The sequence below is a fragment of the Accipiter gentilis genome, chromosome 3 (genome assembly GCF_929443795.1).
Source record: "Accipiter gentilis chromosome 3, bAccGen1.1, whole genome shotgun sequence".
NCBI lineage: Eukaryota > Metazoa > Chordata > Aves > Accipitriformes > Accipitridae > Astur > Astur gentilis.
The window spans coordinates 44,341,798-44,367,987 of NC_064882.1; the positions used below are offsets into that span (position 1 = coordinate 44,341,798).

A 26,190-nucleotide genomic window follows, 5' to 3' on the forward strand; every position below is an offset into this window, starting at 1 on the left:
TACTTATTCCAGGCTATTTTAAAAGAAAACAGGATAAAAGACAAAATGATATCCCAATTCATTTGCTTTGAGGAGAACATTTAATAGGAAGCCAAAACCAGTATATAAATAGAATCATAAAATATGATTCAACATTGGATATCACTAAAATTGGGGGGTGGGGGCGGGGGGGAATATGCCTAATTCATTAAATGAACAGGTTTGAAGAAGTAATCTAGGTTTATGATAAAATAAGAATACTAACCCTGTAAAGTTAAGGAATACCACCTAAATGCCCTCACATGTATCCAGCAGTCCTAAAAAAAACACTTTAATTTTATTGTAGGAAGACATAAAGGCTACTTCACTGAAACACCAGGAGCCCCGCATACCTTTTGTTTCTCCATAAGCATCCAAAATAGTAAGTCATGCACCAATTCAGAAATTCCCAGCTAGCGGAGACTGTACTTAAGTCTCATAGTGGGTGCCAGAAAGCTTACGAATTTTTCTCTGTTTGAGGAAAAAAAATCTTTTTTCCTTCTAAGTTGAGAGACTGAAACATGGGCTTCAACATCACGATCCTTTGCCTCTTTACTCATCTTACCTTGATTTCTCCTCTCCTCATCGATATCAGATGTAGCTATCTCCCTCATCGATAGCTACAAGCGGATGGATCTTTACGAGAGGCCCTGCAAAAAGTCTGACTCGCAGGTTATAGTCTGAAGGATACTGAATCCAGTTGTCCTTCACCCAAGAGCCAAGAGGACATCACTAGAGACATCAGGCATCTCCAACTCTGCTGTCCAGCCTGCCCTAAAAAGTTATGTATGCACTGAAGTTGCTTACTGAGTCATCTAGTAACGTAGTGAAGCACCCAATTGTACATTCTGTCAATGTTGAGGTTTTTCCTAAGTGTGGTAGGCTACCAAGAACAGTTCTAACTAACATACTAGTGTGCATGTTCTGGAGCAAAACACATTTTGGGAAACATTAATGTTGGGAATGCAGATGCTTTACGAGGCTGGAGTTTGAGGGTCACAGCTTAGGGATGAGATTGCTTAGTATGAGTTTTAGGCAGGACTCGGATACTTATTATTGCCTGTTTGTCCTTCTAATGAGCTAGCATGAAAGCTCATATTTTAACAATTGAAATGGTAAAATGAAAAATAAGACAATTGGAAACAACTAAAAGTTAACATTACCCAATTCTTTTTGTGAAATATAATGATTACTGACTTCTCTCCAGCCTAGCAGGTCCCAAAGGTGAAAACTATGGTTTGGAATTTCTGATAGATATTAAAGTTTTTCTATTCATCAACTCTCTTTACAGTCAATAAGTTATTTACCCAATACGACATTACTGCTATAACACAAAATCTACAGTTTTTCTTGTAGATACCAAACATGATGTACGTCATTTCCTCAATATTTAATATGTAATTATATATTGTTTCTTTCTTTTCAAAATTTAATGGGGGAAAATATTTTGACCCATAATAAAATAATTCTCAGAACCAGTTCTTTTTCTTCCGCCATTATCTGCCACTGCACAGCAGGAAAAAGATGCCAAAACAATACAATTCATATCATAACCAGAAACACTGGAAGGACAACGAATCACATAGAGCATTGAATTATTTAAACAAGCTTGCTTTATCAGTCATTTTCATGCTACAACACTGTCACAAACCTTTCAGAGTCTGTTACTGAATTGGGATATTTGACATTAGTCTGAACGCCCAAACATTTGGAACAATTCCACAGACCAAGGAAGAAATACTCAGTCAATGAAGTCAAAGGAGTTTTGTAGATGGGAACAGGATTTCACCCCACAACTTTGCCAACGTTGTGGTAGCGTATACTGCAAGTTTTCTTTGCTAAGGTTGAATGTAGAGGAAGAAACACTTTCTACATCAACCTACAATTGACAAACATGGGAATGAGTATTCTGCCATGATGGCTTGAGGGTGTTTTCTTCCATATCTGCTTCATTCTGCATAGAACTAATGCCTGGAGGATGATGCCTATGATGGAAAGTCATGGACAAAGAATATGATTGTCTAATGGCCATCATGGTTGCATCACTAATAGAAGCAAAATTTGTACAACCACATTTACAACTTTAAAAATCACTCTGTCCCATGGAATGGTTTGATCTGATTTTTTGGATGATTAACAGGAAACAGACTGTTATATGACTGGTTTCAAGATAGGCTCCTACCTAATCTTCAAGAAGATAAAATGTCTGCAACAAAAATGAAGTCCAAAATGTATTTGACAGGATAGGCTAACTCAAACTGTAACTAAGATACTTTATATTGCCAGGAGGGTGACTGAAGAAAATTAGTGTAAGAAGTCTGTCAAAGTTCAGTATCGGGTCCATTAAAAACGTCATTTATGCAAAACTTTATGCAAGTGGTCTGTGTATCACCAGGATTGCATACACTGTTTTACGCAGGGATTCAAATACCAGAGGTCTACACAAGATACGACATTGTCTGAACCTGATGTCACAGATAGAGAAAATGCAGACAGGACTCTCTCAGTAGAAATTTCCACTTTTATATCCAAATGCAGTTAATTATGAAAGAGGAAATAGAGGATATCTAACTAGTCTGTGCTACTGACTCTCCCTCCTCCTGACTTGAGCTCTGGCTTGTATGTAATTTGAAGATAGATATAAATTTTAAAAGCCCCAAATAATCTAGTGCACTTTCAAATTGACTTTTGGAAGCAAACCTTTTGTTCTTTATCTAGAGAACAGGTATAATAACAAGACAAGCATGTCTTTCTTACAGTCTTACCTGAAGGGAGTCCAAATCATGTCCGGTTGGCTGGAAATTGTACTCTTAATGATAAAATGCAGGAGACTTTGGATAAAAAAAATCAATAAAGCATAGAAACACTATACTCTTTACATGTGTCTGTGTTATCTCCTGCTATTCCTCCTGATTTTGCCACAATGAAAACAAAAAGAAAAGCAGCATAATGCAGGATTTCAGACTGCAATGCTGAGAAATGTGATCTTTTCCCAACTTGTTTTTTAATTTCTAGGTGTTAGAATGGTATCCGTTTGTGAGTTATCTCCATGTCTTCAACTGTGAGGATCTGTCACGTTTTGAGGCAAATTTGCTCCTTCAGCTAGCTTCCTATCTCTAAAGTTACCCTTGCCCAGGTCAGCACAAGGACACTTTGAAGATAGCTGCTCTACAGGCATAGCTGGCTTTTCTCAGGAAAGGGCTTGGAAACAATGCATCAAACAGAGTCAAAATGAATAAAAGAAAATCCTCTTGTAGAATGGAAGATAGTACCAGAACAATTGCTCCTTGCTTCCTAATGTTTGCCTGCTGTCATTCATGTATATCTTATGTCTCCTAGAAGCAGATAAAGGGCTTGATCATTCAAGATATTGATCACTTCTGAGGTGCTAAAAGGCTTTTACTTCCTTGGAGTTGAGGGTCCTTGCAGTGTTGCTCAGCTCAATCAGCGAAAACATTCCTTTCTCTGTTTGATTCCCTGAGCAATTTCCAGGACTTTACAACAGTATGCAATGAAATAAAGAAACAAAATTGAATCTCCACAGTAGTCTTCGAGAGCGAGCCCCATTTCAGCTTTTCAGAAAAGTCCCAGCACTGACAGAGCTAGCTTGATAACATATAGCAAATAATTTGTAAAGAAAATTCTAACATTTTTTTCCAAATACGTTATTCACGGTTAACGGTTCTATTTGTTTGACCAACTCAATCAATGGTTAAGTAACATTCAGTAAGTGTTCGTTACTAGAAGGCTTTCTCCCTGGTCAATTACTGAATATACAATTTGTGAATGCATTTGTTCATTACATTTTTAACTTTAGCTAACGCTAAGTGTTATTAAAAACCAGCAAAACAGGTAAGAATTACTGGAGACTGCAAACAAATGACACCAGAACAAAACAGAAACAATTGTAATGGCTGTCACAGTTCACAAGGAAAGAACAAGCGAAGACGACAGCAAATTAAGAATAAATGGGAATGAGTAAAATCTTGCTCTGAATTGTAAAGGCTCGTTTTTATTACTCACATTTTATTATGCAAATATTTATATAATCATAGAATACTTTAGGACGAAAAGAACCTTTCGAGGTCATCTACTCCAATGCCCTGTTCAAAACAAACTGAATTACATGAGGTTGTTCAGGATTTTGCTCAAACTCAGAGTATGTCCAAGGATGGATAGTCTCCCACATCTCTGGACTAGACACCTCCACCCTGCACTTGAGTCTCATTACCCTCAAGGTAAAACTTTTTTCCTTATATCTTACTGGAATTTCCCATGTTAAAACTTGTGCTCGTTGCCCCTTTCCTGTCACTGTGCACCTCTGACAAGTCTGGATCTGGCTCTTCTAGATCCTCCTGTTAGGTGGCTGTAGACAACAATATCTCCCGTTAACCTTCCCTTCTGTGTACGTGCAAATGTATCTAAAAGAGTAGCGTAGATGATGTTAGTGATCTCATTTTTCACTATTATAAGACCAAGTGTCTTATCCAAAAAGAAAAACTGAGTAACTGTAGAAGGGAGGAAAAAAATATCACCAATCATTGACAAATGTTTAATAGCTCACTCAAGTTAGTTGAGCCCCGTACTACTCTCTTCAGAAAATATTAGTGTGAGGAAATCCTAATTTACTTGATCTCTGTTTTGTTTTGCGATTCAGTACTTTAGATTGCATCTTCCTTGAACAACAAATGCAGAAGTACTTATAGCCTCAATGAGTCACATAACCCAAATGCTTTCTGTGCGTTTCAGTCAGGACAATCTTCCCTACACAAAACTAAATTAATTCAACCACACCTCCAAATCTTCCCTCTAATCCAGAATTTATGTAAAGGAGATGAAGGTATAAACTCAGCTGTTATTTAGAATAATGGTGAAATGAAAAAGCATTTGCACTGGCTCTTTTCTTATAAAGCTCTTACTTAAATATTGTACATTAGTCATCATTATCTGTAGACTTGTCTGCACTTACTTGGCATCAGAAAAATTGTGACTGAATGTCTTTTGATATTAGAACTGTTCATAGCTGGTGGCACTAGAACCTCAGAAGCATTTTTTCAGATGTCTGTAATTGAACGATTTCTCTATGAATGCAGGGAAGAAAAATAGGGCTGCTCATAATAGCCATTGAGACAATGTGTTCAGTGACCTAGGTGAGGTTTTCAGAGTTTCCATTTATATAAAAGAAAACTTATCCTGCACTCATACTACCTAATTCCAGGTGCTGGACCAAGGCATTCCAGGCTCCTTCTGTGCTTGGTGGAGAAGCCAAAAACCATGGAGCACTTGAGAACTTTCACAGGTTCATTTTCTATGGAGATGGGCCAGGGTACCTCACCTTTTAAATCATATTTAGAGATCCTAAATTGCATTAGAATCCTAAAGACAGTAGAGTGAATCTGGGCAGAGATGCTCAACATCTGCAAAAAAATTGTCCTTGGACTTGACAGAGTAGTCCAAGAATTCAAATAAACTTAATGAATATTTCTGAGATTGTTTTCCTTAATTCTTCTCTTTTGATCCTCAGAAGTGTCAAATGGGGGAAAACCACAAACTACAAACCATATCAATCTCTCCAACCTACAGAAACTAATAAGATTGGGGCCCCGAGAGAGCTACTTTATATAGATAAAAGCTCCTTACAAAACAACTTAAATATTTCTGTCCAAAAAAAAATGACAGCAGCTAAGTTCACAGAAAGTTTACATCACTCACATATGAATATATTCCCTCAAAAGAGCCCCAAAGCTAACCCCCCTGACTCTGTGCTTGTCTGAATACGTGCTGTAATTCACCTGCCCATGCCTCTGCAATGTTTTTAGGTTGTTACTAATCTAACCAGTTGCCAGTGTCTACGTGAAACAAGAATATCGGCTCTCTAGCAACGGCTACTGATCTCCACTAATTATAAAGGAAGCCTGGAGTGAACATCTCAGATGCAGATGTTTACACTTGGCTAGATGAATCGCTTTCCACATGGCAATGGAGATAATAGTCAAAACCTCTTCATAATTCAAGTAAAATCTTAGTGAATAATAAAATACTGAGTTTTCATCACACCATAGACCTACTCTCATCTTTTGCACAGCTTGACTGGGGTAGCCTCCCCTTGTTACTGCAAGATTTCCATCCAACTCTACCTTTTTCAAACCGTACTTCTTAACTACAGTGAACTCTTTGTCCTGTTTTTTTAATTTTTATTTGGCCATCTAGAGTGGAAAGCGGAATATAGAATGGGAGACAGAGAAATGCTGGTCTTGAGAACTATCTGAGTCTTGAAGGAGGACTTAGTGTTTGAAACTCATCATGATTCTACAGATATTTTCTGCCTTGAGTGTGGCTCAGTATTCTCATTTGCAGAAGGGAAATAATGACAATATTTGCTTCTGGTTTCAGTTTTACAAGGGTACACCATCGTGTTTGCTTTGAGATACTCAGATGGGACTGATAAAAATCCAAAGGATTATGATTGAACAGAATCACGTTTAGTGTCTTTGAGATGCAACTGTCCCAGAAAAAGAAATTCCGGGGTGTTAAGGCAGTCCTAGTTTCCTCCAACCACTATACTCAGTCCAAGTGCTATTGAGTATTTTTGTTGACAATTCAAAGGAGCTGAGGCCAAAGTTTAAAAGGGTTGCTATTTAAATCAACACGAAAAGTCCTCTAGAATGCTCTGCACTATCATTGTGACTTCTTTTGCTTAAACAAGATTAAATCAAAAGTAATTCATTTTGAGTCAATCGTGTTATACCAGCCTAAAACTGCAGTAAGAGAGGGCAGGGTGATAAGCATCTATCTGCCAGCTGACACGGTTTGTGAACAGATGGTGCATTTCACAGCTCTCCCTCACTTCTCATATAGAAAAAGAAGGTAAGAATCAACCCACAAAGTTTTAATTCAACTTGTAAGAGAAATCAGCCTGGTAAATACTGAAAATTCGGGAATTTAACACAGCCATCTTAATCACACTGAAAAAATGTTTGATCCCTATATATGAACTTGCATCATTAAAGTATTGCTCACCCCTTGCCAGTATGACTGAGGAACAGATCTGTAATTTAAATGCTGGCCTCCTTAAATATATAGGTATAAATATACTAGTTACTGGTTTTATTTTGAGTCAGTAATACACAATGTGCTTGCAAACGTAAAACAACGCAGTTTTTAAGAATGCCTTATCGTAAAGTAACTTTCAGTTTGCAAAACACTTATGAGGATTTAACTCATTTAAATTAGCATTTATTGGAAGAAGTTGCTCAGATATTTGCTTTAAAAGTTTTCATGCTACTCACTAAATAAAATCAGCTGGAATCTAGGCGTTATTACATTTTACTTTGATTTATGTACATGTAAATAATATACAGTTAAAACAAACATCGCAATTGACTGAATACACATTTAAGCCAAAGCTGTAAAATAAAGGAATCTGTGCACTTTAGACATTTTAATTTTTTTTTTAATCATAGCTTCCAGTAAAATAATATAACAGGGGAATTAGCTCAGTAATTGTAAAATTAGGCTATTTATTTTCCCAGTGTTAGGTTACTGAGGCAAACTCACATCCTGAGGTTGCATGGATAAAAACTTATTATTTGTTATTTGTTATTAGACTTGGCACAGGCAGATTCCAGGTTAATTATCACAACAGTTTATGTCATTTTGAATATCATTGCCTCTACAAACTCCCCCCCTGTACATAAGTCAGCCAACTGCTAATTTACTCATCTTACAAGATAAATTTAGAGAGAACTTTTCTCTGGATTTAAAGGAATCCACTGACATCTCTGTTCCACAACAGCCCCTCAGTGCTGATCGCTATCTCTAATTCACCATAATTACCGAATGATACCAATTCTGATTTCCTGTTCCCAATCCTTATTTCACTTTTAAAAAGAGTTTCCCCCTCTATGCCACCAAAAATCTTTCGTATCATTGAAGTGAGATTATGGGCACTGTACAGTTGGTCCTTATGTTTTACCACTTCTGTGCAAAAATTAAAGTCTCCTGCATTATGCAAGAATAATTACGTGCAAAGGCAATTTTGTAAACTCATCGGCGAAGGATGTGCTTAGGATCTAAATTAAATTTTACCTCAAAGCATTTGCCTCTGAAAAGCACAAACCTCAAATTGCCTTTAACAGCAGCAATTCCTATAAAGTTTTCCCAATGAAACATTAGAGATTGACTAACCTGCTTTTCCTTTCCTACTGAAAGATCAAAGTTTGCTAGGGAAGCTAAATTTGCTAGACAAGTTCTTGGCTTTGCAAAGGAAGATCTGGCGACTTCAATGTTTAGTTCACTAAAGGAATAAACAGTAGTAATAAAACTCCTTGCACACATTATTCAAAGCTAGAAAAGCTACCACCTGTCAGGGAGCCGATTTTTACATTCTTTGTCCTTATTTTCCTCTCTGACAGGAAGGGAAACAGTCATTAGTGAAAGTTTTGGTAGCTTTATAAACAAGACTTTCATCGTCCCAGAATTTCGTTCCGATCTCCTACGCGTTGACACAAAGAGCATCACTGAGTCATCGGGAAGGACTATCTATCCATCACTACTGACCAATCCCCAATATATGCCACTGACCAGAAGATGGAATGGCCTGCATCCTATACCCAATTCCTCACAGCCACCTAGTCACCTGAAAATAGAAGTACTTCATCAATCAGACTACGGACCACCTCTGCTGAAAAGGCTGTGATTGCATTCTCTTTGTCTTTGATTTATAGAGTATGCATTGCTGCCTTTTAGTGCCTTTCACGGAGATATGACAAGACCCCACACGGAGCCAGTAAAGAGCTTTAAATGAACAAGAACAGCAAGATTTGTGGTATCCCTAGCGGCCAAAATCTTCATATGATCCTTCTTCTGCCCTTTAGCATGAGAGCTCTGACATCTTAACAGCTTTAATAGATACCCAAGAGGCAGAACAAGAAAGGAAGATCTTCGTAGTCCGTCTTGTCTTTTTTAAAATGCTGAGGGATATTAAAACAGTGAAGCAGTAATACTTGGGGCCAAGGGAAATAGGTAACAAGACAGTGCTTTAAAGTAAAATAGTAATGTTTAGGTAGCGACATAAGAAAAACACCAAGACATTCAGTTAGCAATATCCCTGCTGTCTCAAGTTCTTATCACAGAAAATAATCAAATGCTGTGATTTATAATTTCAAAGGTTAAATCTCGGTTACATTTCCTGGGCTTTGATTTCCTGCTTAATTTTACATTTTCCATAATTTGCTTTTGAATTCTATTTAATCTATAAAATAGGTCTTATAATTGGCCCATTGTCAATACATAGCTTCATAAACATTCTGGATAAAGCAAATAAAAACAGTAAGAGAGATACAGAAGACAAAAATCCTGTCCTGTATAAACAGGCATTATCCACAGTTAACAATGATAATTATATAAATAACACCATCTATCTTTAATCACAAAATAGTTTAGAAAAATGATGGCTCAGCACTACTGTTATTAAATTAATGGAAGTTTAGCAATTGAGTTCAAGGGGACCAGAGTTCGCCTTTTCACAATGCAAGATAAACATTGAAGGATCAGTTTAACCACCAGTAAATGGACCACCTCTGCAAAGAAACGTGATCATTGCTTTACAGATGACATTAACTCTAGGACTTCAGAACAGAAAAGAAATGATTTTTCGCAGGTGACTGAGCCAACACATGCAATACATTTCTGTAAGCCCTGTGGTTAATTTAAAAAAAAAAAAAAAAAATTAAAAAAAAAGGCTAAAAAAATATAAAATTTCCCCCATTCTCAGGTCTTTTCCCTCCACCCCCAGATGTACAGAGAGAGTTAAAGATATAGATGAGACAGGAAGTTACTCACCGTCGAGGAGTCACTGCTTCCGGTCTCAAGCGTAGCTCCCTCAGCACAGGTGGGTGGGTGGGTAGAAAGTTGACTAGCCCTGCCCCCATCTATGACATCACACTCTACCTCATAAAAGGTAGTGAAAGTGCTCTGAACTCCAGTCTGATTTCCGAGAGATACAGAAAAGAGATAGTGAGAGAGAGAGCAAGAGAAATATTGTGCCGTAGTGTAGAGGTGAGGAGAGAGGAAAACGTGTGCTGAAGGAGCTATGCTTGGTCAAGGAGACAGGGACTCCTCCACGATGAGTAACCCCGCTGTCTGGTGATTCCTCTCACTTGCTCCCATAGCACAGGTTAAGCACGCAAGCCCTACAGGGTTTGCCGACTGGGAAAGGGGTTCAATTTGGGCACCTTTTGATGAAAACCAGAGAGGATAGAAAGCTCTGTCCCCGTTAAAAACTGATTGACATCAGCTCAGGCATGAATTTGGTTAACAGACTGCCAAGAAGCGGTATTTTGTGTATGGTTTTGAACGGCGGAACTGCACAAAACCATAAACACCGGTGCGAGCAGCGGAAATTCCAGAGAGTACAACTGGAATTCCACTTGTGTCCCCCAGTGCTGAATAAAGATGACACAGCCCAGCCCTCTGTGCTGACCCTTGGATAGAGTAAGGCAGAGGGTAGGCCACCTACACCACTATATGAAGGAGGTCGGGAAAGAATTATGTTTTTCTCACATTGGAAATGAGAGCTGACAAACTGTGCTGAAAGAACAAGTGAGGGAAGTATAAAAATTCTGGGCATACATTTATTTACAGAGCACACTTGAAAGTTCCAGAAAATATCAACAAAATTGCAAAGAGGTGATGCTTTTAGAGACCGTATATTTTTAGACAACGACAATCTTACAGGCTGAAGCACATTTTTTCAAAAAAGTTCCCAAGAACTGAAACTGGAGGGCTTAAAATGGGATATTCATTCTAATTTATTGTAAATGGAATTTTTATCATCCAAATTCTGAAAAAGCGGGTTTAAGAGTAAACATAATTGCTTATATTATCCACTGGGATTTTCTTAACAACCCAGATGTATACTAAAATTGAAAAAAATAGTATATGCTGCTAAACTTAACTCCATTAAATAAAACTGCTCAGAGAATGGGGGACTATTCAGTGCCAGTAAAGAGTGCTAGCATAAGAACCTGCCTTTTGGAAGGTGAAAAATGAATGCTCCTTAAATCTCTTTTAAGAGTATGTATTATAAGCACACCGAGTTAATCTTGATGTTTTCCCTTAGGCTTTTTGTTGCTACAAGGATCATGTATATTGTAATCTAATCATGATTGTTTTTTCAGTCTTAGTAATGATTAATGTGTATTCCCTGCTCTGTTTGTGTGCTCTTTGTTTTTCTTTCCTTTCCTTCTATTGAAAAAAAGAAAGTTCGTGACTAATGTCTAGTACCAGTCACTTCACCTAACAACAGAAGTCAAGTATTTTTTCTTCTTAACGTTCAAAACTTTTATCATAATCTAACCCTGCAGTACCTGCAGATGCTACTTTAAACCAGCATATTTGGGGATTTAAAAACTCACCAAATCAGCTAGTCCAGTTGACTAAGTGAAGAGCTATTGTGACCGTTAGAGACGATAACAGGAACACAATGCAAAACTAGGCTGCCTCTGAGTAACGCAAAGGGATGATAGTGCTGTGAATTTCAGTTCGTAATTGAATTAAACATATGCCTGTCTGATTTCTCATTACATCATCTTGATTTCAAGCTGTTTGCGTGTACGAAGATAGAGAGGAGGAAAAACACCTCTGGTACCTTGCACTGCATCTACTCCTTATTAATATGTACGTCTACTGGTCTGCCAAAGAGAAAAGAAAAATTGAACTTTTAAAGGGTTTTATGGTAAAACGTACTAGGTAGAATTCAGTTAATTAATAACTTAGGTATCCTATGACTTGACTATTGCACCACAGTTGTTTTTGCCAAATAAAGTAGGAACATATTTTGAACTTCTGTGACTACCAGACCTTATGAAGCCTAAGCAAGCTGGCTCATTCTGATAAAGAGAAGGATGTTCAGAGGATATATCCTTAAATATGGGAAATATTACACTTGTAGTAGCAGTTCTAAAATCTCCTAAAAAGACATAAATTGTCTTTTATTGAAATAGAAACCTATGGAAGTAGCACAGTTAAATTCCAGAAGACTGAGTATGGCCAAGAATATTTTCCAGTAACAACACAAGATGCGAAATATGGAGAAATATTGTAGATTACATCACGATAATGTGATATAAACAGTTCAGTAGATTAGGTAGCAGATAATACCCCAGATGGTATTTTGGGCTAGCACTGCTCAAATCTGAAATCTTGTTTTGACCTGCTTAGTATGATATCTGTAGTTGGTAAAGAGAAAATAAAGGTAAGAGCAAAAAAGGTAAGATTGATTTGTGAAAATACACTAGAACACATTACCTGCCCAAACAGTGAACAAAAGCAGAGAAAGAATATACTTAACTTTAAACATTTTTAAAATGTACATGCATTCAAGAAAGGAGGGAAATCTTCCAAGTGTTCCAAGGAATACAACTAAGATTAATAAAATGAATGCATGGGAACGCAAAGAGAGAGTAAATGAAGACTTTAATTCTCTAAAATATTTTTGAAGGGATGTAAGTTAAGCCTCACAGCATAAGAAAACTATGTGAACGCAGATCAAGTCATTGATTTAATCACTTGCACCCAGGCAATATAAATCAAGTTAAAAAAGGGTCCACGGTCAGTTTGACATCAAAGATCTGTTGGAGAAAAACACTAAACTGCTTTCTATCTTGCTTAAAAAGATGGACAGATGATGGGGAATGGGCAGGCACCTCTAAGGTACCAGTGGCTGCTGTCTATAAAGCTTGAGTATAGCAAGACTGTGAAAAGCTGAGGAGTACCAACCATGCAGAAGCATTATATGTACGACTGGTATACCTACAGAAGGTGAAAATAGATATATTTTAAGAAATTGAAACAACAGCTTGAAAAGGCCATGTAAAAATGCCAAGCTGACACATATCATAAAAGTCCAAGACCCGAACACAGACATGCCTCTGACCCAAAGATGTCCTGTTGCTGCAGTGGATCAGCTTGATGGATGAATGGGAAAATCTTTTTGTTCATTATCTGTCATAGCTAAGGAATGATGAAATATGTAACATCCCATCTGAGACTGAATAAAGCTTCTCTAATTTTCTGACAGTGGGAATGTTGAATCTAGTTGCAGCTATAAAAAAAGGATGAAAATGTTTCTGCAGTCTTTTGGATTACATGTTGATGCTCTAATCCAGTTTTATAGAGTTCTAATCTGGTCTTTGATGAGATTTAGGACACATCACTGGTATGTTTCGTCTCATTTTCTAGCGATATTATTACCTACCCGGTAAGCTAGTTTACAAGGTATTTCGATGATACATTAGTCAGAATTAGAAAGAACTGATGTTAACAGAAGGCATTTGAGAATGTCTCACAGTAAGAGGTTAGGATTGATTTTTCTGATACTGGATAGTTTTTTACTTGGACTCCCTGTCTATGTCTTGAACACATTATACAAAACAAACCCTTTTTGTTGATGTAGCTGCTTATCAGTTATGTAAGATTAATGATGTGATGTAAGAACAGACATGTTTTTCCTTTGCTCCTATGAGGTTCATAAATAATAATAGTAAAAATGATATGTTCCATGTGTGGAAGAAAATATTTCAGAAGTTAAAGATACAAGGCAACTTTTAACCTTCCTCACTCAGTTTGATCTCTACCTAAAGGCTATTATGACCTCCTACATTTAATGGAGATAGATTCCTACTGTGAGTTTTATTAAATACTTTGTTGTAAGCTGTTTTGTTCAGTATTTGCAATTGATTCCGCTCAGGCTGGGAAAACCTGTTGATGTTTTCCCTTGAGGGTATGTCGTCTTGCCTGTGAGTGTTTTTATGTGTGTATTACTCATCTGCAACTCAGGTTGTCAAGAACTATAATTAAACTCAAAGAAACTGATGACTCTGAACTGAAGTTGATATTCTTTTAATATCTGCAAAGGCATCATCTGATAGTACTTTTAGAAGCGAGATTAAGTCTCACCACTATCCAAATCGGGAAGTTCAATAATTGCAAGAGATAGAAGATGTACTTCTGTATAAGAAACACAGCCCAAAATCTCCTATTGTGTGCTAAATCTGTCATTATGTAAATTCAGTCCTCCATAATTCCATGTGCAAGAAACAAACCTAATTTTTATTTAAAGCCTCAGGCTCTACCTATTAGCTGATCTATGCTGTGCATTAAGGAGGCCAGCTGAGAGTGCCCTAGGGGAAAGGAATTCTTATTTAATACAAAATGGTGAAGCTTGGTCCCAAACCATCTCCTTTAAAGGCAGTAAGACAGGAAAAGAAGTGAGCATGAGATAGCACTGAAATCCTCTTTTCTTTATAGCAATTTTTATATGAATAGTCCTTTAGGACCATACCTTAGGGTATGTTAGAATGGTCTCTAGACCTTGCTAATTATTGCAGGGCTGGTGCAGTTTGTGTATCAGAAAGCCTCAATATTCCCATTTTCTTCCCATCTCATTCAGCATGGCCTGGAATAGGAACACAAGCTGGACTGAAGCCATAACTGCTGTAGCAGGCGAGCTTTGGATTTTAGAGTGGTTACTATTTTTAAAACAAATGCAGTATGTAATGAAGCATATACATTCGTATTTCCTTCAATTCTCTAATCTTTTTCTGTGATCATATTTGTTTCAAGCCTCAATCTTGAATCCATAACACTTTGCTTTGCTCTCATGGAATTAAACGGCTTAAGAGTATTTGGTATCAGAAATGCTTTTCTTTGCAGAAAACTCTTCTAATGAGAAATTTCAATAAATGTAATCTTCAGAAATTCATGAATATTTGTTACCTGTTAAAGCACATGAGCATGTTCCCTGTAGCCAAAATGCTTCTTAATAAGGATAAAAGTCTGACATGTCTAAATTTTAAGCTACTAACTGTAGACATATAGATGGTGTGCGTGCTTCTTGTTTCCATGAATATTTTCTAATGAAGACAAATGCAGTGTGATTTTGCTTTGCAAATGAAATTCTAGATAACATCTTTCCATTTATGCAGGATATATTGTTTCATATTTATGTGTATGCGTGTTTACATGTGCATTTATATACAATGACATATTTTCTTAGTCCTGAAAATAGCCTTATGTCAAAACATTGCACCTTCAAAAGAACTGAGATTATTTCACAAAAAATATTTTCTTGTTGAATTTTTCAGTTATGCCTTAAGCTTCATTCATCTACCTTTCCTTACATAACGTCATCTCCTCCCACCACCAATCTACCTTCACTGATGGAAATATGGAAATAACCTTAACACTAATAAAAATAAAACAACCTTTCAAAGTCTTCTGCACTATTCTTTATGCGGATCATACTTATGACCCCCCAGATGTCCAAACCTCATCTGGATATATATTGTTGTCCAGTCCAGCAACAGTTATAAAGGGAAAACCATGTGAACTCACAGACGTAGAAATAAGTTCCTATGGGATCTTTCACTTAGCTGAATCAAACCACTGTACAGATGTCACTTGAAAGAGATCTCTGGAGGTCTCTTGCACAACTTTCGACTTGAAATGAGCTGATTACCAACATTAGATTCGCTCAGCTGCTGCACTGTCTACCTGGGGCTTGAATCCCTCCAAGGCTGCCAATTGCATAAACTGTCTGGGCTCCTGGTCCACACTACCTTTACTGGGAAGCGATAGGTAAGCTTCATCTAATGAACTAGATCTTTATTATTGTTGCATATTTGGAAAAGGTATTGTAAATGGCTTTAGAAATCCATTTTTTTTTTCTATTCGTCTTTGAGTTGTTTCATAGGATAATTAGGAATTCTTCACCACTTTATCTTTCAGAAAGCCCTAAGACAGTGTTTCCATAAAAAACATCATATATAATGAATATACGACCATGAGGGATTTTATCAGCACTCATTTTGATTAACCTGCATAACTCACTGATGCCGTTATCCTTTAGGAGTAGTAAATTGACTCAGCGTCAGGATGATAAATTTTTTCATGCTACCACATCATCAGGTACTGCCCTTCTTGGACAGTGTATTGAGGGATACAGCCCATGCCAGCAGGAGTTGGAGACTCCTGTATTAGTTACAAATAGAAAAGCTCAAACAATTTGTTCCAGATAAAGGCTTATCAAAACCTGTATATTTATAAGTATCCCATGCTTCTTATAGCCATATATTTTGGAACAGAGTACACTTACTATGGCTTTATTTCACCCTCTCATATATCCATATGTCTGCATACCTTCAAACACATATGCAGAGGTTACTTAAATATATCTCCATCCCAAAAGGCACAGCGGAAACATTGCCCTGTATTTTTAATTTTTGTCATTTCTTCCAAAGTAGATGACATGAGCTAGTTGAATGTACAGTGTAAATCAAGGTCTCTCACTTTCCCCACCTAGCCCCAGCCTTCCTGTCCTGGAAGTGGTCTTTTTATAGAGGTAAATTCAGAGCTGAAATAAAGACCCTAATTTTTTTATTTTCTCTCCTTGCTTGATCTACTAGGAGAATAGAGATTATTGTGGAGTCCAACCAACTTTATGGTCCTGACTTTATCTCAGTCCTTTCCCACCATTGCAATTCCTTGATTTCATATTCCTACCTTGCTTTTGGTTTGGCTTCTTCTTGCCCTGACTCTTTTGTACCTTATATTTCAAGTTCTTTGGCTTGCTTACTCATTATTTCCAAAGTCCTCTCCTTCACCCGCTGCTTTCCTTCCAAGTATCAAAACAGAACTCCTCTCCACCAACCCCATCCTAAACCAATATCTTTCCATGAGTCCCATCTTAAATTATTTTCACAGCATTGGTACATATGATACACTGTTCATATTTGCAAACTCCCTTTTTGGCCATTCTAAATTCTTACTACAATCTTGTGGTGGGTGAAACAGTGGGTAAACATGAAAAGTAACTTGCAAAAAAAAAAAAAAAAAGAAGCCTAAATTAAAAAAAGAAAATCACAAAAGTCAAATTATATTCTTAAGCGATTTAGTAATTATCTACAGGGTCCCTGCTCAATCTTTCACTTCCTTGTACCAATTATGAGCATATTCACTTGTGTTATATCCACTTGTCATGTACTACCATAACCCAAACCCTAGTCTTGCAATGATGCCAGCTTAGACATAGGACCATATCTCTTCTTTGTGCTGAGTAACTCTTTGAGCACTCATTGTCCAACAAACATGAACACCGCAATTATTTGAAAATAACTACTGTCACATTTGAAGTCAAGTAAATTGAATCACTAGCAGACAAAACACAAAATTTCTATCAGTGATATCTATTAATCATTAAATACAGCTAGGTCTTAGCTCAGGTGTTTTCTACTGAAAACACTGACAGTTTGCCAGTCCAAGCAGCCCAGCCCAGAAATACCTACAAACCCTGGTTTGTTAGACTGTTTCTGTGACTATACTTCACGTAGCGTTCTTCCATTTCTGTTCTAAATTAATAGTACAACTGATTTTATTGCTAGCTAGGTAACAGGAGTAACCTTTTTGCACTCCTGAGAATCTTGAAGAAAAGGAACCTGACGGTTTTGTCAGTTTGCCAACTGTCCCTTCAGCAAACTTTCTTCTACATAATGCTAAATTCTTGCTTGATTCAGGAGGAATTAAATTACTTTATTTGCCAAACTCCAAAACAACATTTTCTCCATACTCTTCATCATATTAAATGCAAAGGTTCACTCTAATTGCCTGCTTGGAAACAAAGGAAAAAAACCAGAAAGGCTTTCTGATGTGGGGAAATGAAATGCCACATCAGTGGCTCTTAAGTAACTGCTTATGCACAGGCTCTTAAACCAAATTCAATGAAAGACGGCCTTACTTGCTTTTAATAGCAGGTGAACTTCAAATTACCTGATTTTTCTTTGAGTCTACAGAATTCATAAGTAGCAACTTGATACTTCACTGCCCGTCCGCATACCAACTTGCTTCTACAGCACAAGGTAGCTTAGGGTGATTTGTCCTTAAATGAAAGAAAAGTAGGACCTTTAAACCATTTTGTTTTACTAGATGTAAGATCCACAGGCAGAATTGATAGGGAAAGTGTTTGCCAGCTCACCTGAAATAACTGCTGGATGCACACTGTTATTCTGTGATAAATAATGAGTCTTATTCTTTTTTGATGAGGACTAGCTATTTCCAGTTACCTTATTCTTATTACTGATCAAGAATAAACGTAGAATTATTTTGCAGTATACCTCATATCTGTTAATATTTTTATGTTTCCAACCTCTTATGGGATCCAGGTCTTATGGGAATTTTCATAATGTCCCACCCAAAGTTAATGGGGGGGCTCCACCCTTTTACCTCCCTTTTTCCCCCCAAAGTCCTCACGTAAATTCACCAAGCAAACCCACCTAGATACAGTCACAATCTTAACTAAACTGTCTCATATCTTCTACACGTTATAAGAATCCTTCTCAGCATTGTAGCTGAGCCAATTAAGCTAAGATAAATGGTCCTTTGGAAATAATTGGAAACTGGATCTCAGCGAAAGTATATGTTTGGAGTGTGCTTTGGCTATTGATTCAATATTTTTGGACAGTGTTCAACAGTACATGGCTGTTACTCTGTATGACACTGCATATCTATCTGGCTCAGAAGTTTAAGACTCTTTGGGCATATTTTCTGATAATCCACTGATTATATCTGTAGAGTTCTAAACTAAACCTGAACACAATAGGAGGCTGTCTTGGATAAGGGATTTTCTTAGATTCTGTTTAATCTAATCCTGCAGGAAAGACTGTAGCAAAGCTACTAACATAAACTAGAATTTTAGAAAATACAAGCTCATAGCCTAAATGGATAGTAGGTAAATGAGCTGATCAGCTTCAGAGCAGCAGTAAACAGAACAAGTGGATATTTATTCTAGAGTAAGAAATGAATATATAGATCTGTTTTATTGTAATGGTCTAGCTAACAAGAGTCAGACAGGAATACTAAAAAAATAAAGCAGCCCTCGAGTTAGAAGAAGTCTGATTTTCTATCCAAATAACAAACATCATGGTTAAAACCAATTCTATTCAACAAAAGTAGCTAACACAAAAAGGCTATCTATCAGCAAGAGCTAAGTATGCGTAAATGGTATTTACTTCACTGAGAGTAGCATATGCGCAGCACCTCAGAGGATTCGTTCCAATGCAAATGATTATGAAGCAAATATATATTACGTTAAATAAACTGAGGCAAGAGACAAAGAAAATTTTTTTAAGTGCTTTTAGTTTGTGATTTTATCAAAGGAGGTTGTCTGTTCTCAGAGGGGAATTAGAAATTGAATATTCAAATTTAAAATTACAGAAACATATATCTGTTTATGGACCAAGGTCAAAGAGACTTTTATTTGGAACAAGGATATCATCTACACAGATTAGTAATATTTTTTAAATATTTTGCATTTTTTTAGTATTAATTCCTTTTTGCTTTTATCTAACTTCCTCCACACCCCTCTTCTTTACTTTCTTGCCTATAATCTTCTTCAGGTTTACAAGGGTCCTCATTGAAGAACAGGTATCACACAGTTTTTCCTTATTTCACTTTTCAAAACTCAATTGGAATCAGGAATTAAGAGTCTCACCTTGCAACATAAAGGGCCAAGCCAACAGATAGTCTAACCTGGCCTTGCTCCATTGATATTAATGAGGTTAGGCTGATGTATGCTAACTCTCCATTGCCAGATCTTACTTAGCTGGCGAACATAATTTTGCTATCTGCATGCAGGGAATTTGATAGGAAAGATCAAAGGAGAGAAAGAGCTGAGGGAAAGGGAATGGGGAAAAGAAAGGGGAAAACAACAGTGGGTTCTGTCCTTTACTGAAATAATTTACACTTCAGGAATGTGACATTTTCTTACTTTTTGATCTGTTTTTCTATTTGCAGCAAAGCCAATGATGCCAAAAAGAACCCCTTCATATGCTATGCTAGTATCATATCAATCTATAGAGGAAAAAAACAAACAAGATCAGCTTTATGCTTATTTTCAGAGATAAACCATACTGAACTACTGAATCTTGGGGGAAAAAAAAGAAATAGATGTTTCACCAAAAGATATATAGCACATTATATGTTGTGTACACAGTATTTTTGAAGTTGTTGCAACGCATTTCTCTCTAACAGAACTCTAAGAACTGTGGGGTGGCTTTCATCTGTCTTTTAGCTTTTAATTGGCTTTATGTCTCTTCCCTTTTTACATTAATATATATATGCCCACACATAGGTTCATACATACATATGCATACATTCATTTCATATATAAATATTGATTAATATTCTTAAAAAATTCAAGCAGAGATTGTACTCCCCATAGTAGTTCTGAATCATAACTCATCTTTCGGATAAATCTGAATTATATTGTGGTTCTTTGTAAACAGAATAGTAATTTACAATATGGTAATAATCATCCTGGTGCTTGATATTTACATCAAAACACTTAAATATAGCGCATCATATAAACTTACTTCGGTAGTCATAGGTTGGGAAGCTTGAATTCTGGATTTCTATCGGACTTCTAACATTGTACTGTATGCAAGTTGCCAAATAATGGTATTTCATTTTAATGTAAATAAAATACTGTTTATTTGTAATTGGCTATCCAAGAGAAAATGAAGAAGAAGATGGAAGCAGAAGCAGCAAGTAGACAAGCAGATGTAGATGTGCACTTGGATACTAGATCTCTGGATAGCAAAGGAGCATACAGTACCCAGCACTTCAAAGATAAACGGCTTGGAAAACACTACCAGGAAAGCACTGTACGAACTGTGTCATACCAGATAACAAGATAATGCTCTCAAAAAGGGATGCACAGGAGTTCAACTCTCTCTATCACCTCCTGTTCAGAGCAACAGCAGAAGAAGCAAGCTGGGCAGTCTTAAAATTTTCTGTATGTCAGTACTACTGAGTCTTTGGAACAGACCCAAATAATTTCCGTGGTTGAAGGCAGATTTGCCTTTGTCTGCAGCTGACTGTAAAAACCCAAGCAAACAGAAACACAATGGTGATGAAGCCTGGTAAGCAGCAGATGCTAACAATGCCAGACTGGAAATGATGAAGTCAAGCGGTTCGGCCACTGAAATTTCACAACGGATGGTGATGTTCCAGTAACGAATAGATGCTGGAGATTCACAATGGCTTATTCAGCATCCACATACACTGAATAAAGAGACTTGGAAAAGAAACACACACAACCACAAAAGCCAAGCTGGTAGAAGCACTGATTTGGGTAATTGTTATAGATAGATGAATATGACAACTCGATGGATATGAAAAGCTGGACCCAGATGGCAGTGGGTAAGAAAAGATCATAGCATTTACTATGCAGCATAGCTGTTAGTGATACAAGGACAGATCATTAATATCAGGAAAATGGAAGAGGATCTTTTCATTGCTGTGGGAAGATCAAGGTATTAAAATACATATGTACATATGTCAAGAAGTGAAGACCAATTGCAGGACAGACACAGGAACATTTAAGCAGCTCCTTTTAGGATTGCATATATGACTTCAGAATGTTTGATCCAAGAGAGCTGGCAAATGTTGAAGACCTTCTACAGTGCTTTGCGAAAAATCCAAATGTAATGTAGTTGAGAACATTTGCTCTGACTTCTGATATGTTTGAGGAAGGCCAGTGATTTCACTGGGGAATCTTATGGATGGAATGAAGGGCACAAGTTAGTTGTCCTAACAATCTCCGTACTTGATTGGGCTTAAACAATGACAGGGTGCTTTTTCAAAACCGCATTTGAAAACAATTTTGTTTCAAGTATCTTGAGTCTCACAAATCATCGTCATTTTGAAAACACACTCAGGAGAGTGAAACATATACCTTTACGTACATATTGTCTGTATTTGAGTTAGAAGATAACAAAGGTGTCATGGGGCTAATACTAGGGCGATTAGTTAAAAAAACAAAACAAGAAAACCATGAAGAGCAGCAATTGCTACTGCTTGGTTCTAGTAATCTCCCAGAGGGACAGAGTCCAACATCAGGAGAAGGAAAGAAAAATAGTTTAAAAATGTAGAAAACTCATTGTTTATAATATTACTGCTACCGCACATTCCTGTCTTTATTTCTAAAAAAGGTTGTGTGTAAAAAATTTGTAGTGCTCATTGAAAATAACTGTATGGGAATTACTGTATATAATCATTGTGCTTGCCAATAGTATTTGAAAGCAGCACGTGCATCAAAACTTAAAGATATTTTGCCGGCCTTCCAGAGTTTTTGCTAAACCTAGAGTGCATTGGAACCTGAGTGAATGAAATCCCATTAGTCATCACCATCTTAACAATATGCACTTCATACAGAGCTGGCTTCTGCACAGAGGAAGGAAATTACCAGTACTAACAAAGGAAAGAAGATTTATAATGAGCAAATATACAAAAGCTCCAAATAATTATAATATTCACAGCTTGGCAATGACTTTCTAGGCTATGAAATTACTTTTCTTTTGGAAGAATGAAGATTTTACAAGGTAAGTATAAACAAAGGGTAATTGGAAAATCAAATTGCTCTACACAAGTTATTGTAAGGTCTGGAATAATGGTGATAACATTTTAAAAAGCTTGCTTATGAATCAATGTATTTTTGTTTTGTACATTATAACCATCAAAAATGCTCCCTTTCAAGTGCTACATGGGAAACATAAATGGCTAAATACAAATACCAGCTTACCCCTGATACAATAAGTTCTCCTCCCAGGTTCTGAACTTCTGCCTTCACTTTGCTGCAGATATTGAGCTGGTGACAGTAGAGGGCAATGCGCTGCAGGTAGGCTAGCAGGTCCTGTTTGCAGGCTGAGTCTGGGCACTACAGACAAAGAAAATATTTGATTAGATGTATCTGAGTTTATATGATTACAGAGAGGTAATCGGAGTTGTAAACCTCCTATAGTTTCCTTTCGTTGTCATCAGGAGTGGCAATGTGTGCGCATTAGATGGATCCATTTCGCTTCGTTTTTACGTGAGATACTTGATGAAATGTGAAAATCCAAACTCTACCTTTCATTGAACTCAAGACTTATGAATTGGAACCTGAAGATGCAGTATACCTTTTTGTAAAAAGAAGAAACCTTTCTGTCAGCCACTAATGAAAGACATTGAAAATAATACGATTGCTATGCTTGGGGGGGGAGGTTCATTTATGATATCAGTTTGTATAGAATGAAAGAATCTATTGAGCAGCCAAAAGACCAAGTTTGCCCTGGAACTCCAGGTTGCCTGCTGGATGTCCAGGCTAAGATACAACATGGACCAACCCAGTTCTGACTGATTACGTGCACTCTAACGCCAACTCTTGACTGTCTTGCCAGCTTCCTCGGCATTTGTGTAGATCTTTGGAGGATGGAGCTCTGCTTCCGAATTGGCAGAAGCCAGGCCCCTTACTGACACTCTAAGGACTCGAGAGGCAGAGGTGAGACCACTCTGGTTTGGTATTGACAGATTTGGCAAGCCTATTGTTCATGCGTAAATACCATAATCTGTGCCGGAAGGAAATCATTTACTAAAGCGTAAATGACATATTACAGAGACTCTCGGAGGATGACATCAGTACTGCAGCCCTTCGCAAGAACACAGTGAAGTGAGTTGGTCGCTCTGCATGGCTGAGGGATACCTCTTCGTACCAGAGGGAAGGCTATCTACAGTCCTGTACCATTTTGGATGCTGTGCATCTCGAACGTGTTTTGACACAAATTACATTAGGTCAAACGTGGTAGACTCAGTGAAGGTTTTATAATCAATATAACTAGAAAAGGTCCAAGTACAATTTATTCATAGTCTTTGGGACTCTTAATAGAAACTGCATCATCCCCCACCATATCAACAGCATAATAAACAAGACTCTCGTAGTTAATATTCAAAGTCTTGCCTCAAGAGAACAGACCTCAGTAATTCACTCTGATGAAACATTGCTAAAAGGGTCCATTGCTAACAGCACGTCTCCAATAAATACTCTTTGGGGCTACCCAGCAAAGTCTGACTGACAATGTCCATTGAACGTATAGCTGGGGGAACAAAGATTCCGAATATGCCTTTTTAGCATCTTACAGAGTTTACGCTCAATTTTTGTAAAATATTATCAGAGCACTTCAACAAAACCTGATAGAATTAAACACACATGAGTCAACAGCATCACAACGCCTGACGTGAGATGACTGCTCTAGCCCCAACAGCTAATGCTGGCAAGGAATATGTTTGCGGTGAAGTAGCTGCGTATACTGCCGTCTATAACCCTGAAAGCAGTCACTTTGCTTTTTTTCTCTCCCTTTAAAACTAACAATAAACAAAGCTGGAGGTTCATTGTGGCTGTTAGGTTTAATCTGCTTTATACTTATGGCAATGCTATAATGTCTGTCTTTCTGAGACAGTTGCCACATCTTTCAGGCATGAATCCCTAAGAGACCTCTTCTCCCTACCGGTGACAATTTAATACAGAAATATTTACCCTACTCTTGAAGTCTATGAACTGAAAGAAATGAACTTTAAAGCAATACTTCTAGAGAGCTGACAAGGCTTTAAATACAAGTACCTTGGAGCAAATGAACATGTAAGTTCTCTCTCATTGGAACAGTAATTAAAAATGCAACTGTCCATAAAAAGTTTATATTGCATGAGTGTCTCCAAAGTTCTGTAACATATCATTAAAGTGCAAGCATTAAAATAAACACTTCATTCTCATAGTGATTTTACTGTTTATTATTAAAGTGTGCATGTTACAGTCTTCTGAAATGTAAAATGTGACTCAAGCCAATGCACTCCAGGCATAGCAAGTCTCTTTGTGTTTCTTTCTTTAAAATATTCCACCTCTGCAAATATTGTAGACTAGGAATTTCATCAGCTGACAGATGGATTTCTTCTTTCTAATGCTAAAATGAACAGATGCCACATTTGAAGGATTGGAATGAGTTAACTACAGGAAAAATGCTTGCTGATAATGAAGAAAACCAAACCCCCAAATTTCTGAGGTTATACAAAAACGGGCAGCTTCAGGTTTCTTGCCATTCTGTTCCATTTCCCTGGCAGGATGTGATACACACTATTACATGCTTACTTGAAGAAGGAAAAGAAATGCTGATTTTGAAGAGAAAGACTAGAGGCAAGGAAGTTAGCAGTTCCCACTTCCAGCAAAATTTCTCCTGATGACAATGAAAGGAAAGAAACTATACGAAGTTAACAAGGGCCAAGAAAAAAGACAAATTTAATTTGCCTACATCTAAAATTAGCTACCTAGAACCTGGATTTGAAATTTGGCTCTTGACTTTTAATGTGATGCTTCCTCTTGCTCTCCAGATGGATAGATAATCCAACCTGAAAGAAAGGGGCTGAATATAGGAAGTTCATCTTTCCAGCTGTGACATGAATTTGGTAATGGGACTGAGAACACGGACCCTAGAACGTGGAGCAGGGGGCTGTAAGGTGAAAGCACAATACTCTGCTGAAAAGCAGAAGAAAGAGAGTCAGGGAATCTTGAAAAAGAAAAGTGCCATATCAAGGGCAATTGCTGGAAGAACAAGCTGAAAACAATATGAGGATTTCCAGGCATATGGCAAGGGTAACAAAGCATCCAAGTCTCTACTGATTTTGTGACAGCAAATATATCAGTCTAATTCTGGTACAGTCACCTGGGTCCAGAAGTGAAGCTGTGGAACAATTCAGGCATTTCTGAGGTTTAGAGAGACTCATTTATGACTTTCCTGTACTGCAAAACCCAAGCTGATTGGTATAGAAACAACTTATATTCAACGGGTAGATCAGTATCCAGGCAGTGACTTTCAACAGGTAATTTTCTGCCCAGTAAAGATAACCTTTTCCTGCAAAAGGCAACTTATTGATAGAGGTTACATTATATTTCTGCTCATTCTTGTTGTTACCTGATCAGCTACCGCCCGTGCCAATTTGTCCATCCTCGACCCTGCCTCTGCAATCTTCTTGGCCGCATTAATGACATCTGATGTATTCTTCAGGGGGCCTTTACCTCTGTGAAATACAACACAATTATGCACAATCTAAATAAATCATGAAAGGCAACAGTTTTAGTGACCCTGTTTGGTGTTTGATTTTAAAATAGTAACATGAATGACTTCTTAATTTATTACAATTTCACCTTTTAACTACTTTATCGCACAGCTTGATTAAGAAATCGGCCTGCTATATTTCCTCTCTCTTATAAAATGCCTCACTAGTAATTTAGCCTGATGGCACCTTCGAGCA

The 26,190-nt window shown here is 37.3% G+C and overlaps 1 protein-coding gene across 5 annotated transcripts in view; it reads right to left on the bottom strand.

Annotated features, from left to right (window-relative positions):
* CTNNA2 (catenin alpha 2) overlaps positions 1–26,190 on the bottom strand; it is a 512,225-nt gene that overhangs the window by 9,674 nt on the left and 476,361 nt on the right. For 4 of the 5 annotated variants that reach the window (XM_049792668.1, XM_049792671.1, XM_049792669.1 and 1 more), the window contains 2 exons: positions 25,851–25,956; positions 22,655–22,789 (listed from right to left, as the gene is read on the bottom strand). In XM_049792668.1, the coding sequence (XP_049648625.1) occupies positions 22,655–22,789; positions 25,851–25,956 (241 nt within the window). Of the gene's footprint in view, positions 1–9,861; positions 10,006–22,654; positions 22,790–25,850; positions 25,957–26,190 lie in introns of all 5 variants that reach the window. The other variant, XM_049792672.1, reaches the window with a different exon arrangement.